Raw genomic sequence first — 8,905 nt, 5'->3', positions numbered from 1 at the left:
GGAAGTGGGACCCACGTGTATTAAAACAGCTGGGTCCCACCATTAGTATTATAAATTAAGTATAAAAAAATAAAAAAAAAGATCCTCGTTCCCCCAGCCATTGACAGATGATGAGTTGTTCACATTCCGCTCATCTGACTGCCTCTCTGTTTTAAACAGATTCACCTTCTCTCTTCACTTTTCCGGCACCTTTCTCTTTCCTCCCGTCATCAACCACCGGTTGCTGAACAACTTGATTACCATCTACACAAGAAACTGACATAATTTTTGAGTTATTTGAAGACAGTACTAAGATCGACGGAGACGAAGGTCTGAACCAAGTTTTTCAGGTGACCGATTTTGAATTTATTTATTCAGGATCTCTAAATCTAAATGCATAATGAATTTCTGAAGGGAAAATGGCTGTTTTCGTTTGGAGTTTTCATATTTTGTGTGTAATAAATGCTCAAAATGTTAGTGGCGGGACACTTTTGATTCTGCAGCTGTCTATATCTATATATTAAATGCACTGTATTTAATATATGATTGGAGTAATTAGGTTTTAAAGAGTTGACATTTTTTTTTGTAAGTGGTATGAGTTCAATTGTTTGCCCTCTTTTCTACTCTGTCTCGACTCAAAATCCATGAAATTTGCTTTATCTATGTTTACCGTAAAGTTCGGATCTGTTGCTCAATGTTTACTAAATTTTCCTTTTATTTGATTCGTTCAGTTTTGCGTGTCATTCTGCTTTTGGTTCTTTACACGACAGCATCCGTTGGAAAAGAAAAATCTAAAGCTGTTTGTGTGTTTTCGTTTTGCAGTGTCGATTGTCATTTCTGAAGCAGTAACGTAGCCGGACGAGAGTTTAATTTGGTTGATTTGGTGTACAGGTACTTCGGTTAATTGTGTATATATATAGATATATATATTCATATATATTACCTATATACTTTTCATTGTTGATGTGTGGTTACAAAGTGCGAATTTGTTAGGATCTGCTTCGAATTTTATCGCTTTAGGGTTTATTAAATCTGGTGTTGAGATTGTAAAGTAGTGTTTCGTTTTGGCTGAAAACCCTATTAAAAAATTGGGTCTTTTATCTAGCAGGGTAAGGTAACTGACAAAAAAGAAGGCTGTAAGAGAACACACCTGAGGAATATTAAAAGTTCTTTTAGCTGTTCTATGCTAGTGGAATTACTCTTAAAAGTTTTTATTTTAATATAGCTCTTTTTAACTTTTCTTTGTTGTCTTTTCCCCCTTCTCAAGGTCGTAGGACATCATTTACCTCTCGTTTGTTTTCTCTTTGAATTTTTTGGTGGACTAATGAATCCTTTCAAGTTTTGTTCTTGGCTATACAACCTTGGACTCTATTTTCATTGGCTTTTGGGTAAGCTGTTGACTGTTATAAAGAACTAGTGATGATATTTCATATAGCAGATGCAGTTTTGTTGAGATATAGTTAGTCTTTGAGCAACTAGATGTGGTTCTCCGTTTATTGTTTTGAATATAGTCGGTATTGTCATCCAATCTTTTCTTGGTGCTCTCCATTTCACCTAAGTAGGGAAAACCTTGAACATCCTACCTAACTAAGGGCGTGTTTGTTAGCAGCTTAATGAGCTTATTGGGTCAGCTATATATGGCTATTTGATAGTGGCTTAATGATATAGAAAGTGGCTTATTCCTTAAGCTTCTAGGGGGAGCTTTATGTAGAAAGCCAAGTTTTTTCTAAACTTATTATTGCCAATTATAGAAAACATGCTTATTCCATCTATGAAAGAACCATCCCAAACAAAAACCTTCCCAATCTATAAAGACAGATTAATCCACACACAGTTTTGTCCATACAGGACTTAATGGAAAACCAAGCAAACAACCTATAAAATTCGAAATGCAAGTTTGACTTTTGTTGTAGGTTTTTTGGTTTAAGACAAGTTTTCTGGTGTTCATCTTTACTGATTATAGAGTTGATTATTCGTCGTTCTGGATCATGCTTTTGCTTCTCTTTTGCTGTAGCAGTTCACATGAGAATTATATCAGTTGTATTTGTCTTTCATTTTGGTAGGTGGCGTCTCCTATTGCAAGGTAGCGAATGTATGTGTCACAGCTCTTGCGAATTCTCCAAACTTATCCAACGCATGTGAATAATGAAATCCGGTAAGGTTGCTCTGCCTCCATTTTGTTGGTCAATTTAAATATTGTTTACTGGAGTTATTTGCTGGTTCCAATTTCCAAGCTTTCTAGGTTCTTGGCCTCTGTTTCAACTGAAAATCTTTTTGTTTATGAATACCGCTACTTATGTCCTAGTTCCATCATTTACTATTCTTGCTTTATGCATTTTTAGGTTGCTCTGTTTTCAGTATGTCATGATGGTTGCCATTTTTTTTGGTACCCTCAAAAGAACCTGTAGTCTGTCATAGACTCTAGCATAGAAGTTCGATTCTATACTATACTTGATTTGAATCCAACAACAGTGATTTTGATACAGATGAACTGAAGGAAGCCATGAAAGAGAGTCCTAAAAGATATACAAATCCTTTTTTATCAGACGAAGAGAATGAAAAAGTCAACTTCTGGAACAATCAAGAACTTGAATGTTCAAATATCGAGGATGATTTGACCAATAATTGTGACGATGAAAAGTTTAGATCTTTAGCACCATGTAATCTTCCTTCAGAATTTTTCGAGAAAGAAACCGACTTTTACACAGATAAAAATGTCATGGAATGTGAGCTGCCTGAGTTGTTAGTATGTTACAAAGAGAGTGCCTTCCATGTTAAGGATATTTGTGTTGATGAAGGAATACCTCATGGGGAAAGGATTTTGTTTGATGAGAATAATCATGAAATTCATTGCATCTCTTCTCCTGCTAACGAAGGTAAACAAGATGAGATAATCGAGGATAGTCTTCATACTCAGTATCTGAAGCCTGAAGGGTTGAGATTTTCACATATGGAGGATTATTACATGGAATCTGATTTGCCCGTTTTAGAACCTACAGATGATCATATGGATGTTGGAGATAATCGTGATGAAGTGATTGAAAGGAATCTTGATATTCAGCTTGTGATGGGTGAAAAGATAAGACCTTCGTCTAGCAAAGATTCTTGCATGAAATCTGATGCATCTTCGGAGACCCAAGAAATTGATACTAATTTGCCCGTCAGTGAGCCTGTCAATGATTATATAGATACAGAGATTGCAGTTCGATGTTTCCATAGTTCAGTACCAGATAAAGATTCCAAAGATTGTGAGGATGATACTGCAAAAGAATGTGGGCCCAAGGAAGAAGCTCTTGATTCTATTGTTCCAAATGAGTTGAAAAATACATCTAAAGATGATAATGGTGATGATGATGGACCTTCTGAATGTTCTCTTGATGAGTTAAAAATTTCTGCAGAATCTGATACTGTTCCAAAAGCCACTGACAATTATGGTCCAGAAATCTCGACAGAGACTGGTGAAAAACAGATTAATTCAAGTGCCAATTTATTGGATAACGCCTCTACAGAGCAAGTAGTTTCTATTAGCGTGCCCTCATTGCAACAAGATGAACCACTGCCATCCCTTCAATTCCTTCTCGATTCTGTCAATCGCGCTCGTGATATTCATCAACAGCCTTGTCAGGTTAGTATTTTCTACATTTTCATGGTTCAATTGTTGAGTTACAATGTTCCGCATGAAGTTTTGTTAGATATCTCTGAGGATAAGCATCGAGTTATTCCCTACCAATGAGGTTGTACATGGAAAAAGTAGCAGAATTTAACAGGAAAGATCAATGCACATATAATTCCAAGCATCTCTGCATTTCTTAAGTATCACATCAGCAAAATTGTCTTTATGTCACGCTAAATGTTCTAATAGACTGTTATACAACACTTACGTTTTTAGGATCAAACAATTGTGCGTCGTACGTAAAGGTGTTGCAATAAGTTGATATGATATATTTTTGCATCCTAACAAGTTCTTTTATGACACTTATGAAATAAAGCCTCATTTTAGTCTTTTTATATGATATTATTGGAAAAAGTGTCATATAAACAAGTGTTTTGTGAAAAGTTGTGTTCATAGGGCACTTCTCAAAAGTGTTCTATAAAAAAAAAGTATAGGATATTTTATTTCATAGTGTCTTAAGAAACTCGTAAGGCCAACCTCATCATCCTATCCACTTATTGTAACACTTTTACATAAGACATGCTTGTTTGGTCTTATACAACAATCTATTAGGACATCTAGACATAATTTGGTGGCCAATTAAACCGATTTTAGTGTAGTGAGTACATTACAAAATTAAAAAAAAAAAAGCGACTTCTATTGCATTTATTCTTGGTCTTCTGTATGTAACAACACCATCTGTATTTTCTCTGCATCAATTCGTACTACTATAAATTTGGATCTGATAGTAATCCTCCTGTTTGCAGAGTGCCGTAGAAGAGGTCTCGGAAAGGCCTGTTGTGGAAAATGAAGCTGAAGAACCAGGCAGAAGTATTCAGACAACCGATATTTCAAATGAAAGCATGATGGAGGGAAATAACGCTTTGAATCTCAACAATGGCAAACCAGCAACTAGTGGTGGTCTCCATGGAGTTCAGAATCCCGAAAATGTTCATGAACTTCCCATTGAGGCGCAAGGTGCACCAAACCACCTGGATGTGGCTTCAGATAATGTTGCAATGGTAAACCCGGTGCAACGTGGTGAGGGAGAATCAAGTTTCTCTGTTGCAGGTCCTGTTTCGGGACGAATAACTTACTCTGGACCTATAGCATTTTCTGGCAGCGTCTCGATTCGGTCAGATAGCAGCACAACTAGCACCAGATCCTTCGCCTTTCCCATGTAATAACAGACATCCCACTTTCTTTTCCTCTGTTGGTGTTTGTGAATTCCCATCTTTGAGAATACGAGGAACCCTATTAGATTACTCTTCAACATATTTTGGGAAGAAATAATCCATGTCTAGCCGATTTGGAACTCTTAAAACGCTCCCTTCAAGGGAGGCTAGACAGAACAAATTGTCCCAAGGTGTCGAGAGGGGGCTACACTGAGCCAGTGTGTACCATTTTAGGGACTCGACATTCTAGGACAATCTGTGTTAGACTCGATTCTGCTAGATTTGGACCATTTCTTTCGAATACATAGTTCCTTTTCTCCCCAAGGGGTTTTCGGACAGTAATTGCCAGGGGAGGGAGGGGGTCACACCATCTATCATAATTCTTTTTGGATGATTCATGGCCTGCTGTTTCTGGTCCATTAGGATTGGTCAAATTTTATCATCGTCGTCCTCCCTCAGCTAACAGCTGTGCTTATAGAATCTAACGACATTGATGTATTTATGTTGGCTGCAGACTTCAGACGGAGTGGAACAGCAGCCCTGTAAGAATGGCAAAAGCGGACCGAAGGCGGCTACAGAAGCATCGTGGATGGAGGCATGGCATTCTATGCTGTAGATTCTGAGTCCATCCATCTTTTATTTATTTATAGGATGCCAGATTCATATACATAGAAATCAACAAAAATTTTAGATAAATGCACAAACCAGATGTCTTACTGCAAGTTTGATTTGAGGTTGGAACATGGTCTTTGTATTGACTTGTTTTTCGTTTTTCTAGAAACTAGAATTGTTTGTAGTATTAAAAGGCATTTTAGATAATTAATTACTAAATATTAAAAAGGATGGATTATAATTAAATGAAAGACGAAAATAGTAGATGAGGCCAAGAGCTACATCACAACCACCTTTCTGTCTTCACCTCTTAACTAGACCAGACAAAGCTTATATTTTCTGTCTACACCTCTAAAGTAGACCAGACAAAGCTTATATATATATATATATATATATATATACATATATTATGAGGTGGATGGATCATGTGGAAGATATATAATAGGGATTTTCATTGCATAGATACACATGCATGTGCACCTTTTGTGCAATTGACCCAAAACTTCAATCATATTTGGGAGTTCACAAGTACGGAAATTTGATTAAGATCTATTTCATGCCAAATTAAATTCCCAACTAAAATGATTTCGAGTTTGTTATTTACATGATATAACATGTCAATATGTGATGATGTTAGACGAGCTCGTCCCCTCGAGCTAGCTTTTATAATGAGAGAATAAGTAATTGATACGCTCGTAAAGAGTTAATTATAGATGTTTTATGATATATAGTGAAACATGTAAAAGTAAAGAATAGTAAGGATGAGATGAGCTTTTGTAAGAGTGGTAACAAAATTTCAGCAATTTGGTGTATGATGGAGATGTGTGTTTTTACTAAATGGTCCTCCCATCATAAAGGACTAAAATGGTGCTGTCATTTGAAGCCTGCCTAATATATATATACATATATATATACATACATATATAATATATATAGGTCTCATAAATATCGATCATTAAGATGGGTATGGAGATGATGATTTCCATGATGGCAATGTTGTGTGTTAACGTTTCAGTTTTCATGACAACCATTGATGCTGCTGCTTCTCTCCAGATTCATCAGATGCAAGCTTCTCATGATCAGTTAGGTATATATATATATACATATGTATGTTTCTTTTTAAGTATATAATATATATATATATGTGAAATACTCAGATGATGCAAGCTTATGTATTTCATGCATGCTAATCATATATGATGATACCTGGATCATGTGCTTATATTTTCTGCAGGTTATCATCATCATGATCAACAGTATTTTTCTCCTGGAGATATGATTACAAGAAAGTTGATGCTCCAAAAAAGGGTATATATAACCTTAAATTTGGACCTTATAAGATTACAACCAACAAAATCAAATGCGAAAATATTTAAATCAAAACGTTTTAATTTGGGGTTTGATTCTTTTTCTAATTTAAGTTTTTAAGGGTTTTGTTTTCATCAGGTTGAAGGGTATGGAGATCAAGATTTGGTGTTTTACAGTCAGCAAAATAAAGCTGTATCAGGTGATTTGTTCATAAAATTCCAACTTTAATGCATATATATATATATATATATATATATACATACACGTAATGTCACCACATAAATTAATTAAAGAAGACTTCTGTGACATATTTATGATCTCTTGATTATGTATAGATGAAGTACAGAAGAGGGGAGAAGAAGCAATGGTAAATGGTGCAAAAGGGTCCGACCCGACCCATTTTACCATCATGGATTATTCTCACGTGAGAAGACGACCCCCTATTCACAACAACTATTTTCAAAAACCCACCAATTCCCCATGAATCTCACATATACAAAATTTATGATTTATATATGTTTTTATTCTCTTCAGGTTTTTAATTAATACATGTATTTTATATGTAAAAATTTGATTAGTTACAAATCGGGACATATAAAAGTGTCTTGTGAGACATACAGAATGTTATATCGTTACAAGAAAATAACAATTTTGCTTTTGATTGGTTCATTGTGTTGTCTTCGGTTTCTATAAATTCTCTAAATTTGAATAGTACGATGCATAAAGATGAAAGTGTCGATGCAAACGAAATAAAAAGGCGTATATACAATTACAAAGCAATTGTATATATTCACTTGGATTATCGTAGGTCATCTAAATCAAAGTAGATACTGACAACTAATTTTAACTGTTCAAGAGTGACGTCACAATCTGATTACAAAAGATTTTTAACCTAATTACAACGTTTCGAGGGATTTTAAAAGTTTTTGGTTGATTTTGAGAGATTTTTTTAGTGTTTTTATCGATTTTGAACGACTTTTCCGGGTTTTTTGATTGATTTTAATAGACTTTTTTGGTTGACTTTAAGAGACTTTTTTAGAGTCGGCTAGGGTTGTAGGTCCCTTGTAAAAATTTACTGGAGGAACTAGTCAACTAGAGATGGCCAAAAACCGGTCCCGGGCGGGTTCCAATCGGTCCTAACCGGCCATAACCGGTCTCGGTTCCTGTCGAAAATGATAGGACTGGTCAAGGTACTTCATAACCGGTTATGGGCCGCCGGTCCCGGTCCCAACCGGTCTTTGCATTAAAAATTAAGATTTTTATTTTATTTTTTTAATGATATATATTTTTAATGCATTATAAAATTTACAATTGGGTTACTCAAATACACTTTAAAAATGCATTTTAATATAATTAAAATTACGTTTTCTTATAAAAATACATTATAAAATTATTTAAAAATACATTTATTTATAAAATTATTTGAATTTTCGGGCTGGGCCGGTCCATAGTCGGTCCCACTAAACTACCAAAAACTTGACCGGTCCCGGTTTTCGGTCCCATAACCGGTCCTTACCGGTTCCGGGCCGGGCCAGTTCTTCGTCGGTCCCGGTCCCGGTCCTCCGGCGGTCCCGGGCCGGGCCGATTTGGCCATCTCTAGGAGGAACTAAAAGAAAAGTTAAAAAAATTTACTTTTAACCCTCGTAATTTTGTTTTTTTAAAGGGTCCCTTCCCCACTAAGTGCTTACCAAGTAACATTACATCACCGAATGAATATAGTAAGGACCAAAAATCTTACTCGGTAAGATTGAGATAAGGACCAAGAGTCCTACCCCATAAGTGAGGGCGACGACTCTTACCACGGTAAGGCTTACCGGATAAATTGTTGCATACAATGTCATTTTGGTGGATTAAAATCTTACCCGATAAATAAATAATAGTGTTAAATTTTACCGCTAAACACTTACCGGGTAAGTATTTGATAAACGGCCCCTAAGTCTGCCACAAACTAATACGATATTGTTTTGAACAATATTTTAAAAATACTTGTAAAAGATACATACGGAAAAAAAATCAATATACCATATGATCTATCAGTAAAAATTACGAAAATATAGTGTAGAAAGAGTTTTAAAAATGTGCATAAAAAAATTACATTTAACTCTAATAGATTCTATATTTTAAAGATTACAACATTTAATTAGATCATTAAAATATTTTATATTACATATAATAAAAT

General features: G+C 35.2%; 1 protein-coding gene across 1 annotated transcript; it reads left to right on the top strand.

The window, feature by feature from the left end:
- The first annotated feature begins 622 nt into the window (after positions 1 to 622).
- Positions 623 to 6,579, top strand: LOC112524361. The gene is made up of 8 exons (XM_025134147.1): positions 623 to 650; positions 802 to 870; positions 2,043 to 2,134; positions 2,466 to 3,604; positions 4,399 to 4,811; positions 5,321 to 5,418; positions 6,434 to 6,500; positions 6,576 to 6,579. Exons 3-8 carry the CDS (start codon positions 2,125 to 2,127, stop codon positions 6,577 to 6,579), a joined length of 1,731 nt encoding a protein of 576 aa, XP_024989915.1. The 5' UTR covers positions 623 to 650; positions 802 to 870; positions 2,043 to 2,124.
- Positions 6,580 to 8,905: the final 2,326 nt, after the last annotated feature.

Source organism: Cynara cardunculus (assembly GCF_001531365.2).
Source record: "Cynara cardunculus var. scolymus isolate 2C chromosome LG 13, CcrdV1, whole genome shotgun sequence".
Classification (NCBI taxonomy): domain Eukaryota; kingdom Viridiplantae; phylum Streptophyta; class Magnoliopsida; order Asterales; family Asteraceae; genus Cynara; species Cynara cardunculus.
Note: the sequence above shows the minus strand (reverse complement) of the source record. Positions and strands in the feature narration are given on the sequence as shown.

Bases quoted from the DNA above. Each gene is read 5' to 3' on its own strand.
- LOC112524361 (XM_025134147.1), top strand. The intron at 3,605-4,398 runs GTTAGTATTTTC...TCCTGTTTGCAG, and splicing joins TTCATCAACAGCCTTGTCAG to AGTGCCGTAGAAGAGGTCTC. The intron at 4,812-5,320 runs GTAATAACAGAC...TGTTGGCTGCAG, and splicing joins AGATCCTTCGCCTTTCCCAT to ACTTCAGACGGAGTGGAACA.